The 24,952-nt window shown below is 55.1% G+C and overlaps 1 protein-coding gene across 3 annotated transcripts in view; it reads left to right on the plus strand.

Annotated features, from left to right (window-relative positions):
* The window catches only part of LOC105089654 (NADPH--cytochrome P450 reductase), a 52,820-nt gene extending 27,900 nt beyond the window's left edge, over positions 1-24,920 (plus strand). For all 3 annotated transcript variants that reach the window (XM_031432698.2, XM_031432697.2, XM_031432694.2), the window contains exons 2-16: positions 2,650-2,841; positions 13,545-13,593; positions 16,173-16,301; positions 17,840-17,989; positions 18,454-18,578; positions 19,012-19,101; positions 19,499-19,597; positions 20,649-20,765; positions 20,866-20,984; positions 22,858-23,039; positions 23,186-23,335; positions 23,676-23,946; positions 24,026-24,171; positions 24,250-24,335; positions 24,438-24,920. In XM_031432698.2, the coding sequence (XP_031288558.1) occupies positions 2,663-2,841; positions 13,545-13,593; positions 16,173-16,301; positions 17,840-17,989; positions 18,454-18,578; positions 19,012-19,101; positions 19,499-19,597; positions 20,649-20,765; positions 20,866-20,984; positions 22,858-23,039; positions 23,186-23,335; positions 23,676-23,946; positions 24,026-24,171; positions 24,250-24,335; positions 24,438-24,582 (2,037 nt within the window). In that variant the 5' untranslated portion in view covers positions 2,650-2,662 and the 3' untranslated portion in view covers positions 24,583-24,920. The remainder of the gene's footprint in view (positions 1-2,649; positions 2,842-13,544; positions 13,594-16,172; positions 16,302-17,839; positions 17,990-18,453; positions 18,579-19,011; positions 19,102-19,498; positions 19,598-20,648; positions 20,766-20,865; positions 20,985-22,857; positions 23,040-23,185; positions 23,336-23,675; positions 23,947-24,025; positions 24,172-24,249; positions 24,336-24,437) is intronic.
* The last annotated feature ends 32 nt before the right edge of the window (positions 24,921-24,952 follow it).

Genomic DNA, 24,952 nt, shown 5'->3' on the forward strand with positions numbered 1-24,952 from the left:
TTCAGATTAGAAAACCGCTGTGATTTGTGTGCTGCGCTTTGCCAGCCCAGCTGCGCTAGAATCCTGTGCTCACTTATTCAACAAGTTGCTGTTGGATGCTCCTTATCTGCCCTTGTGGGCTAACCACGTAGTCAGAGAGATAGTCAGCGGGGAACGTGTAACATAACATCAGCTAGTGATCAGGGCTGTGATGGGGGAAGGGCAGGGAGAGTGACCAGATACTGCCTTGAGGCCAAGTCGCCCTGAGATGGCGAGTTCTGTGTGGAGACCTGAATGAAGTGAGGGAGAGAACCCTGTAGATAGCTAGAAGAGCATCCAGATAGCTGTGTTAACATGTGCAAAGGCCGTGAGGCACAAGCAGGCCTAGAGGCTTGAGTAAAGGAGGCCAGTGTGACCGGTGAGTGTGAGGAAAGGAGAGATAGTGAGAAACGTGGTGGGAGTGGTATCCAGGGGCCAGACCGACTGGGGCATATCAACCAGGTAAGGACTTTAGATTCTGTGCTGAGTGTGACATGAAGCCTTTGAGGGTTTTGATTAGGGAGGTAACGTGGTCTGAGTTACTTTTTGAAAGGCTCCCTCTGCTACTGTGCAGAGAACAGCCCGTTAGGTGTCCGTTGCAGGGCCTGGTGGCTTGAGCCTCACGTTGTTAGAGAGAATAGGGGAAGAATGGGGTCGTGTGAAGGCCGACATGCAGCCCTTCCCTGTGCAGCACCAGCACCTTAGACTCCTCCTCCAGGGCTGAGCTTTCTCTTCTGAGCTGTGTGGTCAAGAAACAGTCACTTAGCCTGGTGGGCATTGGTGCCCAGTCAGTACAGTAAGGGTGCCGGGCGGCCCAAGTCAGACAGGAGCGGTGTTCACTGACTGCCTTGTTGTGAGGGGCACCAGCTGGGCCCTCCCGTGTCAGAACATTGACCCTGAGCAGCACCCCCAGCTGCTTCCATCTGGGCCCCTAATTCTGTGGGACAAGGTCCCATGTCTCTGTTTCCATGGAAGAAGGCTTGTGACAGATGACACAGTCAGAGTTAGACATAAGGACGTGACTTAAGTTCAATAAATATTAAATGTGTCTTTAGGTTAATAGTTAAATATAAACAGTATTCTCTGGGCACTAGAGTTAAGTTTGTCCTTTAATGTTCAGGTGTCTAAAAGGATAAGTTGGGATGATCTCAGTCAGGAACTCAGCCATTCAGAGAGCACCTCCTATTGATCACGAAGCAGAGAGCCAGGCTTGAGGACCCATCCTGAACTGCCCATTCCTGGCAGGTTGCACAGGATGGCAGGGCCAATGCCCCGAGCCCTCAGATGCTGGGATAAAGTCCTAGCTGCAGGGGCCTGCCCTGTGGTTTCCTGGAGGAAGTGACAGCTAACGGAAGTCAGATATTTGGTAATCTCCCATTGCCTGAGTGGCTGAGCTCTGACTAAGATGTTTCTGACCAAGTCTGGGGCCATGGCTGCAATGAGAGCAGCCCACATGGCGAGAACAGTGATTGCAAAAGGGCCTGATGCAGATTCCAGGGCCGAGCCAGTGATGAGAGGCAGGAGTGCACCGCTGGGGTTTCAGGGACTCTCAGCTCAGCCTTCATTGACTCAGACCAAATCTGATACCTGCCAGGTTCCCATGGTGGGAGGACCAGTGAGCAGTTCTTTCAAGGGGACTAACTAGGCTGGTGTGATGGGGGCTCCCCAGGACCACCCTCTGGGTCAGCAAGTCAGCAGGACTCATAGGACTCAGATAAGCTACTTTACTCCCAGTTGTGGTTTATTATGGCAGAAGGAAACAAACTGAAATCAGCAAAGGAAAAGACTCCATAGGACAGAGTCCCGGAGGAAGGAGGCACAAGCTTCCAGTTGTCCTCTGCCAGGGGAGTGAGACAGCAGCGCTCAATTCTCCCGGTAACCACTTGTGGCAACGTGTATGAAGTGTTCCCCACCAGGGAAGCCCACACAAGCCTTGGTGTCCAGGGTGTTTATTGGGAATCAACCTTGTAGGCATGGGGCACCCATGGGTCTCAGCTCACTGATGCAGTCTCCAGCACCCCAGAGGTCAGACCAGTATGATGGGATTCAGAGCCCTGGGTGTTCCCCTAAATCAGACCATTAGCATGGATCTATATGACCCAAGGTGTCAGATATATGGAGACACTCTTTTCAGGTGGCACATTCCAAGGGCTCACAGGTTACTTCCCGGGAGCTGTCCAAGGGCCAGTCCTGAAGACCTTTGAAATGTGCAGAGGTTGGGGCATCCCAGGCTGGCCGCACAGCAGGGGAAAGGATTTGCTGTGAAGTGGCCCCTCTCGTGTGGAAGCTCCCCCTCTACTGGGCCCTAGAGGGGATAGGGGATGCTAGTACTGGGAGTCTGTGGCTTCCATTCTCTGTGTTCTTGGGGGGCCCAGTCCTAGCTCCAGCCCAGGTACAGCAGGGCTGCGCTGATGCCAGAGGGCCACATGCTAATTTAGTTCCAGGCCAAGGCTGTAGCTGCGTCCTAACGGGGGCCTTGCTGAACCGGCAGCCCCGTTCCCCGGTCCTCTGCCGGTTGCTGCGGCCCCTGGGGCATGAGGCCAGGACCAAAGCCTTCAGGAGATTCCCCAAGAGTCCTGAGGCGGACCCTGCTCTTCCCTGCTGACGTCTGTCATTTCTCTCTCCCGACAGTTTCGCAGTCAACATGGGGGACTCCAGCGTGGATGCCGGTGCCACGGCGGCTGAGACAGTGACGGAAGAGGTGTCCCTCTTCAGCACAATGGACATGATCCTGTTTTCTCTCATTGTGGGTCTCCTGACCTACTGGTTCTTCTTCAGGAAGAAAAAAGAAGAAATCCCTGAGTTCACCAAAATTCAGCCCATGTAAGTGACACCACCCAGGCCCCTCTCGAGCCTGTCCGTCTCTGCTGTCCCAACAGTGCCGTGCTTGGGCCTCGGGCAGGAGCGAGCCGGCTGGGCGACGTGGGGTCCCTTGCAGCTGGGCTGAGCCTGGGGGTTTGCCTCTTTGGTGGACTCTGCTGCGGGTCTACCTCGGCAGTCCCTTATGTTTACACCGCACCTCGCTGTGTTCAAGGTCCTTTGGTACCTGGTTCTCATTGAGGCTTCACAGCACCCGTTCAGAGTAGAAGGCACCAGGTACAGATAGGTAACCCGACGCTCAGGGCAGGGAAGGGTCGGCCCTTTAAAGGTCGTCAGCACCAGGCAGAGCTGGAGCCGGCACCCACGCGATACCTCACTCCAGACCCCAGATCTTTCCGTTTTGTGAGCAGATGGGCTCACAGAGGCTCTGTCCACCGGGCCAGGTCGCTCCTTGGCACAATCCTTTCAGTCCTTTTCATCACTGACAAGGAGAGAGTCGCATTTGGTGCTAATATGTCCCTGTCACCTAACGCTTGCTCATTTCTCTTTGTAAATGAGGAGAGCAACCTGGAGTTTAGAGCTCTGGGGAGTGACAGCATATGAGGAAAACTCAGTCCTCACCCCGAGCACTTCTGTGACCAGGTGTGTGAGGAAGACTCCACAAGTAATTCTCCAAATCTCCGGACACCAGGTGGGTCTGACACTATCTCCCTGGAGTTAGCATCAGATCCCCCAGGTTAAGGGCTCAGTCCCACGAGACCACCCACCACCCTCTTCAGACAACAATCACAAGTCCAGGTGTCACTGACCAGCTAAATCAGAGGTTCCCATCACCCCTCCTCAGGTTTGATTAACTTGCCAGAGTGGCTCACAGAACTCAGGAAAACATGCTGCTTACTAGATGACCAGTTTATTATAAGGGGCACAGCTCAGGAATAGCCCAGTGGAAGAGATGCATCGGACAAGGTGTAGGGAAGGGATGTGGAGCTTCCATGCCCACTGAGGGTGCCATCCTCCCTGCATCTCCATGTGTCCAGCAACCGTGAAACTCTCCAAACCCCATCCTTTGGGGTTTTTATGGAGGTGCCGTTAACGTAGGTGTAATTGATTAAATCATTGGCCGCTGGGGATTAAATCAACCTCCAGCCCCTCTCCCCTCCCCGGAGATCAGTAACCCTGAATGGAGGCAGTAACCCTGCCCTCATGGGGCTTGTGGGTATTAAATGGGGTGATCTTTCTGATGTCACCTGGCACTGGGCTTGCCACGTGGTAGCTGTTCAGTGTTTGCATCAGAAAGTATTTTGTACCCAGCAATACGCAGGTGTGCAAAGTTGGCCTTTACATTAAAGAAGCTAAGAAGTCAGGATGTTGAAAGGTAATTTTTAAAAATGATTTGTGAAATGTTTCCACGTGCATTTATCTAATCTGGGCCTCTCTGCATGCAACAGCAGTGCCAGCCCAGCAGGGTGAGTGGCCTCCCTGTTCATTGTGGAGGGGGAGGCCAGGCAGCCAGGAGACACAGGCTCTGGGAACTCTTAAGAAGGAATCCCCCTTGGGAGAGATCAGGAAGGTGTGCGACGGGAGGTGGGGCCACACGCCCGAGGCTTCGAGGGCTCTGCCAGCAGAGGGCCAGAGGGAGGCTGGGAGGCTGGGCGGCTGGGCCGGTGAGCTGGAGTCCAGCCTGTTGCAGCTGGGGTGCAGCAGGTACCTTCCTGTGGTGGGAAAGTAGTTTTGGTGAAAATGATGGCACTCAAGATAAGGTGACCAGTTCTCAGGCCCCAGGTTACAGTGGCCCCACGTTGCCCTGTGTGTAAGATGGAGGTGGTCCCCCACCCCGGGGTGAGGACCGGCTGTGCCTGGGGGTGTGTGGGGCCGCCATTCTGCCCGTCCCGAGCTCTCTGGCCTTGCAGGGTAGACTGGAAACTCCTCTATTGGGAGCCCCTGTATTTTGTAGATTCCAATTGTCCATCTTTGCCAGCATCCTGGAACTCTGTTTCCCTCTTCATGATCCTAAAGTTTTAACCCTATTTTAAATCTCTTTCTCGTCCCTCATTATATCATGTTGAATACCCTGTGCCAGGGGTTTTATGTGTTCGCTACACAGAGGAAACTTTCATAGCACAGGGGTTAGGTTCTAGGCCCTGACACTGGGTAACAAAGGTTTGAATCCTGACTGTGTTACGTCTTAATTTGTGACATTTGCCCTTACTTAATCTTTGGAGTCCATGTCCTCAGTTGCAAATTGGAGGTAATAATAGAACTTACCTCATGGGTAAAAATTAAATGGTATGATCCACTGTAGGGCTGTTTGCCTGGGGCCTGGTGCAGGATGAGCCCTCAAATGGCATGCATTTACCCTTATTATTAATATCATTTCCAGTCTTACAAGAGCCCTTGAGGGACACCATTGTTAACCTCGTTTTGCAGAGGAGAAAGCTGCGGTGCTAGAGACTGAGGAGTTTGCCCAAGGCCGCCTGAAGTACAGGTAGTAGAGCTGCCTTTTGAACCGAGATCTGCAGACCCCACATCCCATGATCTCCCCACTCTGCCAGGCCGCCTTTGGTCTCTTAAGATGTAGTTAATATCCCTATTTCAGAGGTGAGAAAACTGAGATTCAGCGAGGTCACCTGAGCCCCAAGCCTGGGCCTCCTGCTGTGAACCCCGCTTGCATGTTCAGTGAGCACAGGTGGATTCAGCCATGGCCCAGAGCCTCCCTTACCCCCAGGTCGCTGGAGCAATTTGTGTGGGACTACATAGGCCTGGGCTTCCATCCAGAATTCTCACCATGATCTTTGGTGGCCTCTAGTTGGTGTTTTAAGGCCTTAGCCACCTGGATGGTGAGTCCAAACCATTGGGCATGGATGGTATTTAAAAACCAAGCCAAAGGGAGCAACTGTACCTGACAAGCAGGCACTTGGAATAGCACAGAGGCACAGGACACACATACGCTGCCCCGACCCTGGGCTTCGAGGTGCAGGGGCCCCAGGAGGAGCCCCTGTGTCCGCAGGTGTGCTGGCCTCTGGGGCCCTTACCACCGTCTGGATTTGGCCCCAGGACCTCAGGAGCCTGGAAGCTGTCTCTGCTGCCGCCGTCCACACGTGGCTGACGAAGATGCCACCTGTAGACCCGCTGAGCCTGGACTGCTCTCAGGACGGATCAGCGTCCGTCCAGAGGACACTTGAAGCAGCCTTTGCCCTCACGGGCGGGGAGGGGTGGGGCTTAATACACCAGTCAGAGTAGCCTTTGCCCTAATTCTCCCCTGGACAGATTCTAGCTCAGGAGTGACCTCATGTTCCGTTGTGGGAATGAACCATCATTAATTCATTCTAACAATGATGGCCCTTTAGACGACTTCCAGCCTGGGGCACTGTTACCAACAGTCCTGCAGGGAACATTCTAGTACATGTGGACGTGGTTCCCTATGGACGCAGTATTGTTAGGTGTTAGATGTGGAACTGGGAACTGACAGATTTCCAGCGTGCTTGTCCTGGCGTACAGTCCCACCCCCAGCAGGTGGGGTTTCAGTTGCTTCCCGTTCTCATCAACATTTATTTCTGTCAACTTTTATATTTTAGCCATTCTAATGGTCATGTGGTGGGACTTGTTTTAACTGCATTTCTCTAATGTCCAATGACCTTTTCATTATTGGCTGCTAAGATATCTTTTGTGAAAGTCTGTTCAAAAGTTTGCCCATATTTTTTTCTGTCGGGTTATTGGCCTTCTTGTTGATTTGTCACAGTTCTTTATATATTCTAGATATGAGTCCTTTGTTAGATGTCTATGTATTGTCAATATTTTTCTGTAACTTGCCTTTTTTACTCTTAATAGTATCTTTTGGTGATGAGAAATTCTTGCCTTAAGCTAGTCACTTTGTCAACCGTTTGGTTGGCCTTAAACTTTATGGTTAATGATTTTGTGTCCAGTTTAAGAAATCATAACTTATCTTGAGCTTGTGAAGCTGTTCTTTTATGTTTTCTTCTGAAAGCTTCACTCTTGTAGCTTTGATACTTAGATCTGCCATCCTGCTGACATTGACTTTGATGTTGGCAAATTATCAAGTTTCTTTGAAATTCATTTTTTCCTCGATAGCCACGCACGTGACCCAGCACCATTTATTGGAAAAGGTCATTCTTTTCTTGTTGTACTAAAGCTTCACTATAGGTATAAATCAGGGAACATATAGTTGGGGGCCGATTTCTAGACTCCTTGTTCTGTTCTGTCAATCTGTTTTCTGTCCTTTCACAAATACCACCTTGTTCCCTTTTCTATGATTTTATAGTAGCTTGTGATTTGGTATCTGGCAGTCTAAGTCTTCCGGCTTTGTTCTTCTCTTTGAAGATTCTCTTGGCTTTTGGGGCCCTTGGCATTTCCATATAGCTTTTAGAATCAGCTTGTCAACGTCCACCAAAACAAACAAGCAAAAAAACCTGCTGCGATTGGATTGACTCTGTAAATTAGTTGGCATCTTACAATATTGAGCCTTCTAATCCGTGAACATGGTTTTATCCCCCTGGGGAGGTCTTTTGAAGGGTTTATAATAATAGCAACTAAAGACTTGTTGAAGAGGAGCAGTTACAAGCAGTGCATCCTCTTAGTAATAATCATAATGATTTAAAAAGTTGCTCTTTCGTCTCCCCTCCCGCTCACTCCTCAGCCTTCACTCTGCTGGTACCTCTGGGCAGAGCATCCACACCAGGGCAGCTCCTGATGGGAGGGGACCCGGGGGATGGAGTCTGAACTCGGGGGGCTCCCTGTGCCCCTCGTGCTTCGCTCCCTCATGTAATACAGCGCCCCTCGTGTTGGATGGGAATTTGCTTCTCCTTCTGCCTCCCAGAGTGCAGAGGTAGCGGCCCAGTCCCATCAGGTCCCTCGCTTGGCGCAGGGCCCGTCGGAGCGAAGACGCTCGGAGAAAGGCTGTTGAATTAGTAAACCCTGAAGCTGCACGTGTGTCTGCCTCTGAGGCAAACTGGCTCGCAGGCTGGGTGTGGCTTACATTAAAATTTAAAAATCTTTTAAATTAGAACATTGAAAAGTCTGGCAGCATCACATTAAACTCAGACTTACGGCTTCTTTTGGAAAAAAAAAAACCAGGCTACCTCGGGCCTACGGTGACACCTGCCATCAGTGGCTGGGGCTGAGTGGGGCCGCCCTTCTCCGTGGGGCCTGCACCACAGCCCCTGCCCACCAGCCAGCCTGGGCTGCCCTGCTCATGGCCCTGAGGACCCCCCTGACTCTCCCCACACCCCCTGCAGCTAGGCTTCACTTGTGGCGCCTGAGGGTGCTTGAGAGAAAAACAAAGCTTTTCATAATGGAACATTTCAAACAAACAGCGAAGCGCAGAGCACAGGAGAGTGAACTCGTGCACCTGTCACCCTGTTTGAACAGCTGTCCCCTCCCAGCCAGTCTTGTTTCCTTCCCCCCTCTGCTGTTCCTGGCTTATCCTAAAGCATATGATTTCATAGGAAATTGGAAATTTGCATATGAAATTATATGGAAATGGGGACTATGAGAATATTTCCATCCTCTCAAGTCCAAGGACTCCCCGTTTAAACCCGACCCAGCGCCATCCTCCCTCCCCCGGAAGTCCGCAGTAAGTCTCGGCATCCTCAGGTACAGCAGCCTTGTTCATAGTTCCCAGAGTGACTAAGGAATTTTTGTAACTGTTTTTTTTAAAAATTCAAGATCAAAACCCATTACATTGCAGTTGATTACTAAATTTTATGTCTTTTTTAGGGGGGGTCAGGTATATTAAGGTATAATTTACATGAGGTAAAATTCACCTTTTTAAAGTGTATGTACAGTTTGATGAGTGCTGACAGGTATGTGCAATTGTGTAACCCGTGTTACGGTCAAGATACAGAGCACTCCACACCCCAGCAAGCTCCCCTGCCGCCCAGGTCCTCTTACAGCCGGCACCCCTAGCCCCCACCTCTGGCAACCACTGATTTTATTTCTGTCCCTGTGGTTTTGCCTTTTCCAGAATGTCGTGCAGATGGAATTGTTTCACTGCGGCCTCTGCTGTCGGGCTGCTTCCCCCTAATGTATCGTCAGGTCTCCCTCCATCCTGGCGACTCCCTCGCGGCATTTGTATCGAAGAACCCAGATCACTTGTTTCCTGGAGTTTCCCACAGTCTGGAGTCTGCTGACTGCATCCCACTGGGGGTTGCTTCTGAAAAGCCACAAAAGAGCTCATTTTCCTAAGTGACCTTTGACTGGCGGCTAGTTCTCAACAGAAAGGCCAGGAAAGCCAGGCGTCAAGGCTGCCGACACCGGCTCTGTCTGCCTTTATCTCCCGAGCGCCAGCAGATAGAGAGTGAGCTGTTCTTTCCACACCCAGTTCAGGGCCACTTTTTATAGAGAGAGGGTCCTTGCCTCTGCCAAGCATGAAAATAGAAATACAGATGAGTTTTTACAAAAAGAACAGCATGAGGAAAGGCCCCTGTGGACGTGGAGGGTGGACAGCACCCAAAGCCTCCCCCATGGGTAGAAAGGGCGAGGAGGTGGGCTCAGGGCATCCACGTTGCTCCCCCAAGCCCAAGTCTGGGTTTTCCGCTGCCACCTGGCCACTGAGGCACCTCTCCTGTCTATGACACTGGGGTAGTTTTGCCATTCCAGCCAGTGCTCAAAACCTCGGATGTGACCTGTCTGGGAAGGCCATGAAAGTCTAATGTCATTGGGCCTCCTGACCTTGCTGGCGTCACCGGGGCTCTTGGTGCTAGTGGCTGCGTCTCTCTGGGTCAGGCGCCAGGGTGCGGGGACACACGGCATCTGTGGGGGCTCATGTGCAGTTGGGGGATGTGAGCATGGTGCAGTGGGTGATGCTGGAACAGCCCAGGGCAGTGAGAGTGCAGAGGAAGGGCGCCTCTCCACTGGGGGGCGTGTCAGGATGGGGGGCCCTGAGCTGAGTCTGAGAAGCTGAGTAGGAAGCTGGGAAAGGGCCGTATGTGCAGAAGCCCGGGGGAGGACTGGCAGGCCAGCTGTCTCAGGAAGCCGTGTCCTCCCTGCCTTCTGTCCGTGGAGAGAGCTGCTGGTTTTGGTTTAAGCTCCAGCAAACCACTTCGCTTTCACCAGAGACAGTTTTTACAAACCATTAGCTCTTTGCCCCACGGCTCGGGGACAGCCCTGCCCATAGTGGAGACGTCTGCCCTGGTTCAGCCAGCCTGCCCCTGCTCTGCCACCATTGAGTACCGGGCCTCAGCTCTTGTCCCCTCTCCTGTCATGGGTGCCTGCTGTTCCTGGGACTGGACAACTTGTCGCCATACACTAGGCTCTGGGAGGGAGCCATTCAAAAGCAGCTGCCCCGTGCGTCACCACAGGCAGGGGAAGGTCCCAAAAGAAATCAGTTCCGCTGCGCAGAAAATTAAATTTGAGTTGCACTTTTCAGAAACCCTTCTGAGCGTTGCCTGGGACTAGACACAAAATGAGTCACTCTGGGATATCGTGGTTCATCTCTGTCCAAGTGACTCAGTGCTTTTGTCCATCCTCCGTCTTGGCTCTGCCACCCAGCGGGCTGCAGTTAACTTCTGCAGCCAGAACCAGAGACACTCCTGCTCCCAGTCTGGGGCTGGAGAGCCCTAATTGGAACCTTTTGTACTGTATTCCGGAGCCACATGGTCTCTGGGCTCTGAGCCTGGGCCAGCTACGGCCTCTTCTGATGGGCTGTTCGTAGTTGGGTGCCTTTGAAGGGGGGCTCCCTACCTGGAAACGTCTCAGCTGCCAGCGTGGTGTCCACCTTGCAGGGCGTTCCCTGCACTGCGTGGTGGGAGGCTGAGATGTGCCGGTTTCACAGCACACTCTGCTCCTAGGTGCCTGGGCCCAGTGTCTTAGGCTCTGTTGCCCACAGTTCTTTTGTAGGGAGGAAGATGGGGACCAGATCTAATTTAATGTGATTCTGAGGTGCCCGGGCAGCGAGATGGATGTGCTTCCTTTATGGAGAAGGGGCCCTGCCCTAGGAACCCGCACCACTGCCTTCCAGTGTCCAGAAGAGCTTTGTTCAGCCCACACGACTTCCTCTTTTTTTCTTTTTCCTTCATGGGAAGGGGGAGGATGTGGGGAGAGAGGGCTCTGATATAAACAGTTACCAAGGAGACCCGAGCAGGGTTGGGAAGGTTTTCTCCCTCCCTCGGTCCATATAGAAGGAGGAGGGGTGTGTGCCGAGACGCAGGGGCTCACGGGAGGTTTCAGCCTTGAGTCCCGGTTCCTCCCCGCCGGAGCCGCCAGATGCGGCAGCGTTCCCAGTCTCACAGGGACAGGCGGGCAGGGGCTCGGCGGGGCTTCGGAGAGGACGGGGGTGTCCAGGAGGATGTTCAGAGTCCTCGGGCCAGTCTGCCCGCCCCGCCAGCACTGGTAGAAGATGGACAGGGCCCGACCTCTGAGACGCTGGCTCCCAGCCTGCTTCCAGGAGAGAGCAGCAACCTGCCTTTTCCCTCACGTCCCAGAGTTGGGAGTCAGAAAGCATGGGGTGCAAGTACTCATCTTCACAGGACGAGCCCACCCTGACAAGGTCAGTTCTAGACAGTGTCCAGGCAGACAGTGTGGATGCCCGCGGGCACCCCTGCTGGGGTATGGATGGAACTTGTTCCTGGGCAGGGCTGCCAGGAGGCACGAAGAGGGCGCTGTATAGAGTTGACTGGCAGACTCGGGTCCCTGGGTGGAAGGGGCACTCTGGGGCACGGACACCCTGGCCCCTTCAGTCCTGGCTTGCAGGCTGCGTTTGCAGGAAGGGTTTAGACTGGAAACCAGGAAGGCCCCAGCCACCCACTCCTCCGCCTGTGGAAGTTCAGGTTCTGAGTGCAAGTCCCAGCGTGCAGCATCAGTTGTGGGGGACGGGGGCGTGTAAAGCCAGCCAAGGGCACCCGGGTGGGCAGGACCGTCCTGCCGCTGCCCAGCAGGCCAGTGTAGCCAGTGGGAATGTGCAGAGCCTGCCCTGAGCTGGGCAGTGGCTAGAGGCACGGACAAGGGCTTCCCAGTCTCCTTGGGTTTCCCTTTCCCCCTCGTGGGTCTGCAGGAGTGACCCACCTTCCCCAGCGGCTAGAGCTAGTGATGAGACCAGTGCCGGCCTTCAGAAGTGCTTGTCCTTCTTGGGAGCATCCTTCCCTGGGCAGCGGGGGCCCTAGCACATCTCACCTGCCCTCTGACTCCCCCAGCCAGACCTGTGTGGAGGGCTCCCCTCTCTGCTCCCTCACCGCCAGCTGGAGCGTCTGTCCCATGCAGTTGCATGGGGGGCACCCATGCCCTCCTCCCCAGAGCTCAGCCCCCACGAGCTGCGTGGGCCTCATCCGGGAGCCCCTTGGCACCCCTGCCTCTGTGGCTTTCCCTCCTGGGAGCCATTTTCCATCTCTGAGAAAAGACCCCAGCTCTTCCAAGAGGCTTTCTCTGGTTTCTTTGGCCACAGTCCCTGCTCCCTCGGAAGGCCCAAGATGTAGTATCTGCTCCATTGTTTGGTCTTCACACGGCCCACCTTGTGCCCCTAGGTGGCTTTGAAGTCACAGAGCGACCCAAACAGCTTTCTTTATCCAGAGAACACCCCTTTTATCCCCAAGAGTTATCCAGGCTGCAGGCACTGTGCACGGCACCAGGGCGACTGCAGGAGCCAAGATGCAGTTTCCAGCGAAGGAACCCAAGGCTTGAGAGGCCCAGCTTATCCGGTCACAAGCCTGTTTGGTGGCAGAATCCGAGTCTCTGCCCCTGATGTGTGGCCCCTCCCCTTCCTCCTGGACTCTGTGTTTCCCTGGACTGGTGATTGGCCCCTGGGAGGTCCAGGCCGCCTCATTTAGTCTCATGCCCTTGGCATTGGCGGCGCCCACCCCACCCAGGCTGGTGCACATCACCTGGAGATGCAGGGAAGGCAGCTGGCCACTCGCTGCGTGGTGAGGGTGCCGCTGGTCCCTTCGCGAGGCCTTCAATCCACCTTCCTCAGATGTAGCGTCTATGGAAACCTCTGTCCTTTGCGAAAGATGAGCTTTCCACAGATGTCAGACCCTCTCAGGTGGGTAGGGAGGCTCCAAAAGCCTTCTCCGGCCACCTTGGCCAGCCTACGAGAGGTGGAAAGGGAGCGGGCGTGCCGGGCGGTGGCGCTGCTCTCTGGAGAGCACGAGTAAATGTGGCCTGAGGGAACGGGGCGGGGGGCGGGGGTGTTAGGAATCCCAGGAACCTAGCAGGGGAGCGGGGGTCTGTGGGGTGAGAATGCTCTGGGCAGAGGTGATGGCGTTGACAGAATTCTGAGAACCGTCATGGAGGGATGGTGTGTGGATGGGAGTAGCTGGGGAGGCTGGAAACAGTTTCTGAAGGGACTTGTGTTCCCTGTCCTGTGGGTCATGGAAGCTATCCAAGGGTTGAGAGTGGAACAGGGCAGTGGCATGGTCCGAATCTTACCTGGGAGACTCTCGGTTCCTGTGAGGTGGGGACTGGAGGAGAGACAAGGCTGTGGGGACCATGGCTGTGGACGGTAGGGGACGGGGGAGTGAACGTGACCCTTCTTTGTTCTCGTGCTCTCACATATCCGGGGGGTAGGCCCTGGCCCTGAGAGGTGTTGGATTTGGAGTTACCGCTGAGGACACAGGAGGCCTCAGAGCCTGGGTCCTGCGTCTTCCAGCCCCGGCACTGGGCCAGAGGCGGCTGCTGGCGTGGTCCCCAGGGAATGGGTGCAGGAACACCCCTGGTGCCCCACGTGCCTCCCGTGCCCATCAGACACTTTTGTTTTGCAGGACCTCCTCTGTCAAAGACAGCAGCTTCGTGGAAAAGATGAAGAAGACGGTGAGGTTTCTTTCTGTCTCTGTGCTCTTCCCAGGGAGTCTTGGCCTTGGTGGGCATGCGGGGGCATCTGGCAGGAGGCCAGCCCCGTGGACAGGAGGGGGCAGTGGGAACCTGGCCCCACTTCCCTTGTGGGTGCGTTCTCCTCCCACCAAAGCCTCAATGCTGCTCTGCTGTGGGTGGGACAGTTTACTCTGCTTTTTAAATATTTACTTCTTGAACAAACGTAAGAACAGACTTCCCCTCTAACTCAGACGCCGCCCCGTCTCCTCCCCCACCCCAGATCAGGCTCTGTCCCCTAGCAGATGTAAACCTCACATATCTGCGGTCACAGCACAGCTACAATTTTATCTGTTTGGTTTTGTTTATTTAAGTATTGAATTTCATGACAAGGTACTTCATTCATGTGGTTAAAATTTGAAACATAAACTATTCAGTGGAAAGCTTCTCCTTCCCCTGTTCCTCATCACTGTTCTTAGTATTTTATAGGTCCTTCCAGAGCTTCTTTATACACATGTAATAAAAAACAAACATAGATTTTTATTTTACACTTTTTTAAACACGAAAGGTGGCTTATTATATACACTGTTACAGACCTTAATTTTTTTTTTCACTTACTATGTCTTGGAGACCCTTTCACAGCAGTTCAAAGACACCTCCCCCATTCTTTGTATATATATATATTTTTTTTAATTGAAGTATAGTCAGTTTACAATGTTGTGTCAATTTCTGGTGTACAGCATAATGCTTCAGTCATATGTGAACATACATATATTCATTTTCATATTTTTTTCCACCACAAGTTACAAAATATTGAATATAGTTCCCTGTGCAATACAGTATATATTAATTAGTATCTGCAAATCTTGAACTCTCAATTTATTCCTCCCCATTCTTTGTTATAGTTGCATGATTCCATGTGTGGCCACAAGTACTGACTTTAACACTGTCTTGTTGACAGGCACTCAGAGTATTTCTAATCTTTAGCTCTCATGAACAAGGCTGCTGTGACTATCCAGATCAGTTTGCACATTTGCAAATACAGTAAAATCCCAGAAGTGGAATTGTTGGATCAAAAGGAGTATGCCTTTGTGATAGAAGTTGCCAAATTGCACCCCAGTAGGGGTCACCCCAGGGCACTGTCACTAGCAGTGTGTGAGGAAACCTGTTCCCCACAGCCTTGCCAACAGTTTTTTGCAAAGGCTGGGATTTTGCCAGTTTTCTAGATTAGAAAAAATGCTCTCTGTGTAGTTCTAATCTGCATTTTTCTTATGAATGAGTTTAAGCAAATTTTCATGTAACGATGGCATTTTTTTAAATCAATTCGTTGTTCAAATCTTTTGCTGTTTTTTTCTGTTGGGATTGATCTTTCTTAGGGACCCCTTAAAATTATTCAAGAGATTAACCCCTTGTCTGTGATATGAGTTAAAATTATTTTTCTCAGTTACTAATTTGTGAATAATTCAGCTTACTTTGTGTACGTGTGTGTGTTTGGTTTTGTCGTGTAAAACTTCCCTAGTCCATTTTACTATTCTTCCTATGATTTCTGGACCATAAATAGTTAGCTACTGTTTTATATCCTGTTTTGCTCCCTTAACCTGATTTCATAAGCATTTTCTTCTTTATTAAGTAGTTTCTGTAGTGATTATTATAAAATACTTTTTAAATGATTTTAAAATGATTTGTAGAAAATCCAGAAAATGTAAAAGCTATGAGAACACTTAACAGCAATTGTAAGTCCTACATTTTATGTGTCATTTGTACCTATCAGTTAGGGCTCGGTGCAAAACCAGAGACCCCCCTATGCATTTTGGACACTGGAAAGGCTGCTGCAGAGAAACCTCCTGTCTACATAAACAGACTGGAAGGCAGCCTGTGCCTCACTTCCACCTCTCGGATCTACAAAAGCACGTTCAGTTGCCTGGACCTAATTTGCTGCATCCCTGGCTGCAAGGAGCCCAGGGAATAGAGCTCGGGCTTTTCCAGAGCCACAGCAGAGGGCTCCGTAGGAGGAGGGGAGGGTGAAGAGCCTCTGAGCCATGTGGTACCTCTCCCTGTTCTCTGGGTTTGTATAAAGCATATGTATTCGTTGTCTAACACCCAGAAAAACTCACCTATAATCCCCCATTTGGAGATTCTTGGTATATTTCTTGCCCATCTTTTCCTTTATACAAATACATGCACAAACAAAATACACACATATACATATGTGTGGAGGTATAAGACAAAACTGAACTATGCTATACATAGTCTTTGGTCACCTTCTTTTTTCACTGAACATTATTTCTGCTTTTTTCACACGTCACTTAAAAATCTGTCCAAAGCGTGATTTTGAGCAGCTTGTGTGCGTAGGATTTATCTTGACGGCTCTGGCTGGAGTCAGCTGGGTGGCCTCTGACCCCGTCCGCTGCAGTGGCTGTGGCAGTGAGATGCTAGTCCCAGAGTGACTTAGAAAGGACGTGAAGCAGGAAGGAAAGAAGGTGCCCTTGAGGGACCCACCTGCCCCCGTGGTCCCCTGGAGTCTCCAGTGACACCTGTGGCTCTTGGCCCCTTCTTGACCCCGTGTGTCTGGCCATCCCTAGGGCAGGAACATCATCGTGTTCTACGGCTCCCAGACGGGGACCGCCGAGGAGTTTGCCAACCGCTTGTCCAAGGACGCCCACCGCTACGGGATGCGGGGCATGGCTGCGGACCCCGAGGAGTACGACTTGGTGAGCCCCTTCCTCCCCAACAGTGCTGTTCCAGAGCATTAAGGAAGTCATGTCTGGATCATGGAGACACTTAAAGGGCTGAGTTTTCCCAAGGGACAGACAGGAGTGGGTGTCTCTTGTCATTTGTTCCAGCAGCCAGGTGGCCCCGGTTTTAAGGACATTAAGAACACCTGGCGCAGGTGTGCACGTGTGCTCCCAGCACTGCTCGCACTGTGGGCGTTACAAGTGCTGGGCAGGTGCAAGCAGAAGGGACTGGGGCACCTGGTGGATTAGGTGTGGCTCAAAAAATGAAACGGTCTCAGCAGGTCAGGAGAGAAACTGTTCCCATCCCCCAAACTGCAGTGACACAGGAGCTGGATTGAGGAGTCGGGGGAATCTGGGCTCTAAGCCTGCTCTGCCCTTACTGCCCGTGACCCTGGGCAAGCCTCCCACTGAGAGCCTTCCTTGCCTCGTCCACAGATGAGGGACGAGGGTGTTGGACAGGCCGTCCCTGGGAACCCTTCAGCTGGGCTTTGAAATGAGGCTGTAAACTCATGTGTCCGGGCCTGGAAAGGGGCCAGGAGAGCCTGAGAATTGGGGGAAAGGCCCCCATTTGGAGCTGCAGGAGCTCTCCCCCCTCCTGTCAGCCATCCTCCACACGTGGCTCCTTTGAGCCACACAAGACTGTGTGCAGTGTCAGTCCCCAATTCCCCACCCACCTGACCCAGCCTGGCTCTGAGGGCCGTGGGGGTGGGAGGTAGGCTCACCTTGCTCACTATTCTCCTGGCATTGTCTCCTTCGTCCTAACCTTTGCCGGTTATGGCTCTCCAAAGTGCAAGAACCTTCCAGCAGTCTGTTTGCCTGTTTCTGGGGCAGCCAGGCCAGCGGCCCCAAGTGCAGGCAGTGGACAGGAAGGGGGAGTGATCCTTACGCAAGCAGGAGGGGTGAGGCTGGTGGAGAGCAGGTGGTTCTGGGAAGGTGCCCCCATGAAATTGCCCTCCTGCTTGTCCCCTTCTGAGGTCATTGTCAGTCATCACACAGGCTGTTGCTACTCCAACAACATGACAAATGAACTTTCCCTTAGAACCACTCTCTCCTGAGTGCCAGCTGCTTCCCCCGTGTGCCACTCCATCTCTCAAACCAAACCACCCCCACCTACTCCCCTGCCTTTGGCCTTGGGGATGGGCACCACTACCCATCCATCTTTGGCCCTGGGTCTCGAGTTGGCAGACAGTTGCTTAGGAGTTCGTGCGAGCCTAGGTCCTCCTGTGCCCCAAGTTCCTTGTGGGACCATCTGGTTCTCCCGCCGTGGTCCAGGGCTGATGCCCAGGGAACTGTGTTCCAAGGGCCAGCTCATGGCCCGGAACCCAGCCTGCTTCTGCCTGTCAGTACCCCGCACCCTAACCTGTGCTCTTCTGGACCTGCTGTTGCCTTTGCTCTTGAAACGCACTCCATCCACTCGAACCCTGGACTTGCCTGTCTGCACCCGTATTGGGAGCACAGACCCAAAGCAGACCCAGTCATGATCGCTGGGCTGGGCCCTGACCTTGTCCCTCCAGGCCGACCTCAGCAGCCTTCCGGAGATCGAGAATGCCCTGGCAGTGTTCTGCATGGCCACCTACGGTGAGGGGGACCCCACTGACAATGCCCAGGACTTCTACGACTGGCTCCAGGAGACAGACGTGGACCTCTCTGGAGTCAAGTATGCGGTGAGTCGCCCGTGTGGCCTGTGGTGGCCTCTGGAACCCCACGTCTGAGAGAGAGTCCTCCAGTCCCCACTTCATTGTGATCAGCCGGCGTGGGTCGCGGTGCCGGGATGGGGCCTTCAATCTAAGGGCCTGGCAGGCAGCTCGTGGCAGGGAACCCGGGAAGGCTGCTCACGGGACAGCCCTCTCTTCTGCCCGGGCCTCGCACTAAGGACTTCTCCTCCTGTGTCCCCGCCTCAGTCTGCTCTGGGGGCATTTGCTGCTGGAGGCTGAAGGCAAGAAAGGAGGGGCGGGCTGACAAAGATCAGCCAGGCGAGAAGAGTGGTGGGGGGAGCGCCCTGCTACCTCCAGGGTCAAGGCTGAGGTGGCTGTGGAGGGGCCTGGGCTGCTGGTCACTGAAACAGAGCCACCAGCGGGTGCGAGGTGTCTAGCAGGGACCGCTGACCACTGACCTCTCATCCACACAGGTGTTTGGCCTTGGGAACAAGACCTACGAGCACTTCAATGCCATGGGCAAGTATGTGGACAAGCGGCTGGAGCAGCTTGGAGCGCAGCGGATCTATGAGCTGGGGCTGGGTGACGACGATGGGAAGTGAGTGCCCCCCAACAAGCCCCGCCCCGGCACCCCCACTCCGGCTGTCATGTGTCAGGAGCCAGATTCAGACTGGCTGGGGTGCAGGAGAGGAGGGCAGAGACACAGGGTCAGCGCAACTCCAAGGCCTGCCTCAGCACAAGGGAGGCTGACCCCTTTGCTTAGTCACACATCCCCCACCCACGGCTTCCCCAGCTCAGATAGGAGCCGCCTGTGGTTCCTGCAGACCCTCTGGATGCTTCCTGATGCCCTGGGTTACAACACTGGGTGGGCTGATGTGAAATGAATCCTCAGGCTTGGGGCACAGGGGCCAGAGTCTGAGCTGCCTCACAGCCCCATCGGACGCCCAGGCTGTTGGGGAGCCAGCCCCACTTGGGGTCTTACTTCCACGATTGGGCTTCCTGGGGCCTGGCTCATCCCCTCTCTTCCCCAGCTTGGAAGAGGATTTCATCACATGGCGAGAGCAGTTCTGGCCGGCCGTGTGCGAGCACTTTGGGGTGGAAGCTACTGGAGAGGAGTCCAGGTGAGGGTGTGTCGCAGGTGGGCGGGGCTGTAGCTGATGCCTCCCGCAGGGGAGGCTGGCCTGGTGGGTGCAGTGGGGCTGGGGCCAGAGGAGGCTCCATCAGGGTATGGGAGAGGCCCAGGCCCATGTCTTCCTCACCTTCTCACAGCAGCGCCTCAGGCCTGGCAACCCCAGGCTCCTCCGCCCTCTTTGCGCTGTGCCGGCCCCTCCCCTACCTCCCATGCTCACGCATGTCCTTCCTTATAGGTCATGTCTGGCCATGCACACCTCCCCTCATGACACATCCTGTCTCCTCACAGTCTCACTCCCTCCTGTCTTGGGACCCCCTCACCTCACCCCCAGAGCCTCCTGGCCCCCTTCCCAGCCCCTGGCCTTATCCTGGGTCTCCCCTTTACAGCATTCGCCAGTATGAGCTTGTAGTCCACCCAGACATAGAAGCAGCCAAGGTGTATGTGGGTGAGATGGGCCGTCTGAAGAGCTATGAGAACCAGAAACCGTGAGTAGAATGTGGCTGGGGGCCAGGCTGTCTCAGACGCCCAGGATGGCAGACAGCTGGCCATCCTGTGTCCCCGCAGGGCCTTTCCTTTCAGACCTCATCCCATGGGGCTTCCTTATCCCTACCTTCATCCAGGAGTGATCGTGGGTGGGCGCACCCAGATTTCCATCTGCACCTCACAGGAGGGCATGAGGCCCAGAGCAGGAAGAGACAGGAGGCTGCTCCAAGCCCAGGGCCCTGGGGACCCGTCTGCTCCTGGTGGTCTCTCAGTCCAGGGTGCAGCCTTGGGGAGACTGGCACTTGCTCAGTTTGTACTTAATTTGCTCTGACAGCTTTCCCTGTAAATACTCTGGGTGAGGGATGCCCACCAGTCCCTGGACCAGAACATAGAGAGTTCGGCTCTGGGTCTAGGCTGAACTTTGGCAAAAGGGCTCACTTCCTTAAAATCTGCCTCAATATATGAACTTTTTGTCCAAAAACACTGTGTTCATCTTTTGGGCCCCTGATGTGCCCCTGAGCGTCACCCAGATGCCTGCAGATGCCTTGAAACACTGGCATTTGAGACCAGCAGCCCCCCTGTTGGCAGCTCTGCTGTAACTGTTGTAGGAAAGCTGGACATTTCAGTGACTTCACAGGGTGGAAGTTTCTCTCCTGTTTGTGTACAGGCCAGGGCGTGTGGTGGGATGGAGCTTTGCCCCACAGTCACTCGGGACCCAGGCACATTCCGTCTTGGGGAGCCACCTTCGAGGGCCTGGTCCTCCTTGTGCTCAGCCCCCACAGTGGGTACAGAGTGTGGAGGGTCCCCCAGGTTTTTAGGAACCAGCCTCAGCTTCCATGTCTGTAAACAGGGACACTGATAACGTAGCTCTGCCACCTTGCTGGGTGCTGGGAGCATTTCCTGGGATTGGGCTGGAGAACCCTTTACCTAATTGGAGAGGTTTCCTTGTGGCCTTTGAGGTTCCCCATGTTCTATGTGGCCAGAAGGGTCCCTGGGGACAGGGAGATTCAGACTGAAGACCTGGCCAGTCACTGAGCTGCCCTCTCTACCCAGCCCCTTTGATGCCAAGAACCCATTCTTGGCTGTCGTCACCACCAATCGGAAGCTGAACCAGGGAACTGAGCGACACCTCATGCACCTGGAATTAGACATCTCAGATTCCAAAATCAGGTACCAGCTCCACCACCCACTCCCCAAACCCAGCACTCAGGCCTCTTGTTTGGGTTCAGAGCCATCTTCCCCCTCCTCCTAAGCCTCGCATCTCCCCTAGGTATGAATCTGGGGACCATGTGGCCGTTTACCCGGCCAACGACTCTGCCTTGGTCAACCAGCTTGGTGAGATCCTAGGTGCCGACCTAGACGTCGTTATGTCCCTCAACAATCTCGACGGTGAGTCCTGGGACCAAGGCCTCCCTGCCTGCCGGGTGTGAGGCGGCTGGTGGGAGTGGGCCCCTTGGCAAGGCTCGTAGGTTGAGCTTCTGCTTGGGCTTAAAGCCTGGTGCCCTACAGGCCCTTACATCCAAGACCCCAGAGTTATAGGTTCTGGAACAAACTCGGAGGGCAGGGGGCAAAAGCACCTGTAGGGTCTGGCACTGTCCCTTGAGAGGGATACTCCGTAGAGGTGGGGGGGCCTGGAGACAGAGCCAGCCCTGGCTGCCCGCCCAGCGCCACGTCCTGTGGGGAAGAGGGCCACAGCTGGCCACTGAAGGCCGCCTTCCAGCTCCAGGGCCTCCATCTCTTCACCTGTGAACTTGGGGATCAGTCAGTGATCCTAATAGTCCTTTGGGTCCATTCAGGGTGCCTAGAGTGCAAGAGGCACTGACATGAGGCGGGGCTGCCCAGGCCTCCCCGGGGCCGCCTGAGCCTCTTGCTCTGAACCCCTCGGCGCCCTCCCCGTCCACCAACCTGGGGTCCAGCTCCAGCCCAGCTCCGCCTGGTCCTGCCCCACTCACTCTTGTCCTTGGTGCCCCTGGCCCGGCTGCTGCTTCTCACCAGCTTTAGAGTCAGCTCGTAAGAGGAGCAACACAAAAGGGGGCTGATCGATACCAGAATTCACGGTGCCAGCAGTGGACATGCAGCGGTGCGCTCGTGGGCCTGTCTTTCTCACTCTAGGGGGCGTGCCTTTTGTGCCATCAGAGGTGGGATGTTGCTGGGGGCGGGGGGGCGGGTAGTTGGTGCTCACGCTCCCCGCATGAGAATCTGAACCCCCATGGGGAGCCCTTCACTGCCAAGAGCTGCGTTGAGAGAAGACTGTGGAGGCTCAGAAGTCAAGGCAGAAGTGGGGCTTTAGAAAAGGCACCCACACCTGCCCCTGTAGTGCGAGGCCTGAGCCCTGGTTCCTGGACCCGCAGAAGAGGGTGCTGGGGTGCTAGGAACACCTGTTCCTTGATGTGGGTGCTGGGTATGTGAGGACGTTCAGTTTGCATGTGACTTGTACACTGTATGTAGGTCATACTTCAGTAAGAAGCTCAAACTCCTCCCCAAAATAGATGCAAACCCCTGAAGTCCTGGGCCAGGCCCTCTCCTCTGCGTGTGTTCGGCACCCCCTTGAGGTTCTGCGGGGCTCATTTGTGCACAGGAATAAATGCCCCTGTAGTCATGCCTCTACGAGGTGGACTTACTCCTGGGCCCAGTCCTGCTTGAGCCTGGTTGTGGGGAGGGGTCAGGAAAGCCGACCTGTTGACTGTGGCAGCGGAAGGCTCCCGCAAGGGGTGGGGGGATTCCTGTGCCGGCAGCTGGACCTGAGTGTACAGGATGCTACCCCAAAACCTTGGCCTTTGGGTGTCCCATGTACCGACCTCCACTTGTGTCCAAGCATAAAAACTGACCTGGAGGTGGCCCTGCTGTGACAGCTGAAGGCTCAGTATTGGCACCTTATAGGAGCCCCTACTGTGGACCAGGCCCAGCCCACAGGCAGGCAGGACCCACTTGGGAAGTTCTGCCCTTGAAACCCTCTCAGAGCAGCTCTTGGCAGGGCAAGGGCCCCCGCAGGGGCTCAGATTCTCCTTGATAAAGAGAGTGACCGCCAGGCCCCCCCCACACCATCCCGCCCGTGAGGAAGACTGTCAGGCCTACAGTTCGAGGCTGGCCGAAGGCCTTAGCCTTTGCCCCAAGCCCAAGAAAAGACCAGAAAAGCCTGGCCTTGCTTCCAGTGCCAGCTACGCTGCCTGCTTCCTGAGGTTTCACCCACCCCCATCCCATGATACCCGGCCCATCTCAGCTGTGGCCGCTGACCCCAAGCCTGCCTGCCCTCTCCTTGCAGAGGAATCTAACAAGAAGCACCCGTTCCCCTGCCCCACCTCCTACCGCACGGCCCTTACCTACTACCTGGATATCACCAACCCGCCACGCACCAATGTGCTCTACGAGCTGGCCCAGTACGCCTCGGAGCCCTCGGAGCAGGAGCAGCTGCGCAAGATGGCCTCCTCCTCGGGCGAGGGCAAGGTAGACCTGGCACCCAGAGTGCCACCGCCTCAGCCCTACACTGCAGTTCCCACCCATCCCCCTGCTGCCTGGGCCCCGCCTCAGCCCTGTCCCCTGGGCCCGGGGCCCCCTCGCCTGTGCCCCACCTCCATCTCTGTCTTCTCCAGGAGCTGTACCTGAGCTGGGTGGTGGAGGCCCGGAGGCACATCCTGGCCATCCTGCAGGATTCCCCGTCCCTGCGGCCCCCCATCGACCACCTGTGTGAGCTGCTGCCTCGTCTCCAGGCCCGCTACTACTCCATCGCCTCGTCCTCCAAGGTGGGGGCTTCGGCCCACCTGCTTATAGAAGACAGAGTGTTGGCTCCTCAGAGGTGTCCAGGGACCCTGGGCCACTGCCCCTGCTCTGCCCAAATGTCTGGGGCAGTGCGCTCAAGACTCCTGGGCTATGTATCCTGTTGGCTGGAGTGTAAGACTGTAAACTGCTCTCCGGCCCCAGTGCCAAGAGCCGGTCAGGAAAGCTGCCCGAAAGGGGTCTTTGAGGAGGTTTGGGTGCTTTGAAGGGTTTGAAGAGGCCCTGAGCAGGGACCTCATGACAGGGTGGGTGGAAGGAGGGCAGGAGCCTCGGGCACACAGCCGCACTCACTCCTGTCCCCACCAGGTCCACCCCAACTCCGTGCACATCTGTGCCGTGGCCGTGGAGTATGAAACCAAGTCTGGCCGCATCAACAAGGGCGTGGCCACCAGCTGGTTGCGGGCCAAGGAGCCAGCCGGGGAGAACGGCCGCCGGGCCCTGGTGCCCATGTTCGTGCGCAAGTCCCAGTTCCGCCTGCCCTTCAAGTCCACCACGCCTGTCATCATGGTGGGCCCCGGCACTGGGATCGCCCCCTTCATGGGCTTCATCCAAGAGCGGGCCTGGCTGCAGCAGCAGGGTGAGTGGGGTGGCCGGGGCCAGGGCGGGGCGGGGCGGGGGCGGGGGGCTCCAGGCTCACTCCAGCCGCGCTGCCCCAGGCAAGGAGATGGGGGAGACGCTGCTGTACTACGGCTGCCGCCGCTCTGACGAGGACTACCTGTACCGTGAGGAGCTGGCCAAGTTCCACAAGGATGGCGCCCTCACCCAGCTCAACGTGGCCTTCTCCCGGGAGCAGCCCCAGAAGGTGAGGCCGCGGGCAGGCCGCCTGGGGTGCAGGGGGTGGTGTGATTGGCCCTCCTCACAGGCGCCCCTGGTCCCCCAGGTCTATGTGCAGCACTTACTGAAGCGGGACAAGGAGCATCTGTGGAAGCTGATCCATGACGGGGGTGCCCACATCTACGTCTGCGGGTGAGTGAGGGCAGAGGCTGGGGTTCGGCCTGCCTGCGTGTGTGTGCGTGTGGAGGGGGGGGCCTTGTTTGGCCGCTAGTGCCACCTCCTTCCTGCCCCCAGGGATGCTCGGAACATGGCGAGGGACGTGCAAAACACCTTCTATGACATTGTGGCCGAGCAGGGGGCCATGGAGCACGCCCAGGCCGTGGACTATGTCAAGAAGCTGATGACCAAGGGCCGCTACTCCCTGGACGTTTGGAGTTAGGGGTTGCCTGGCTCCGCCCTGCCCCTCACACCCTACAGACTTGCTTCCCCGTGTAATCACTTTCCTTACTCCCTTCTGCCAGTCTCTGCCCCGGGAGGCAGGCCCAGTGACAGAGACTGCTCCAGGCCCGAGATGTGCCCTCCGGACCTGCCAGCCCCAGGCTGCGTGGCCAAGGGTGCCTGGGCTGGTTCTTTGGGAACACCTCAGACCTCTGGGGGCCAAAAAGAAGGGGCTCCTCCTCTCAGCTGAGTGGGGCCTCGCCCCTCCACATGATTTTCAATGAGTGTAAATAATTTTAAATAACTTCTGGCCCTTGGAATAAAGTTCTGTTTTCTGTATTTGCCTGGCATTGCTTACACAGATCTAGGGG

Source organism: Camelus dromedarius, chromosome 24 (genome assembly GCF_036321535.1).
Source record: "Camelus dromedarius isolate mCamDro1 chromosome 24, mCamDro1.pat, whole genome shotgun sequence".
NCBI lineage: Eukaryota > Metazoa > Chordata > Mammalia > Artiodactyla > Camelidae > Camelus > Camelus dromedarius.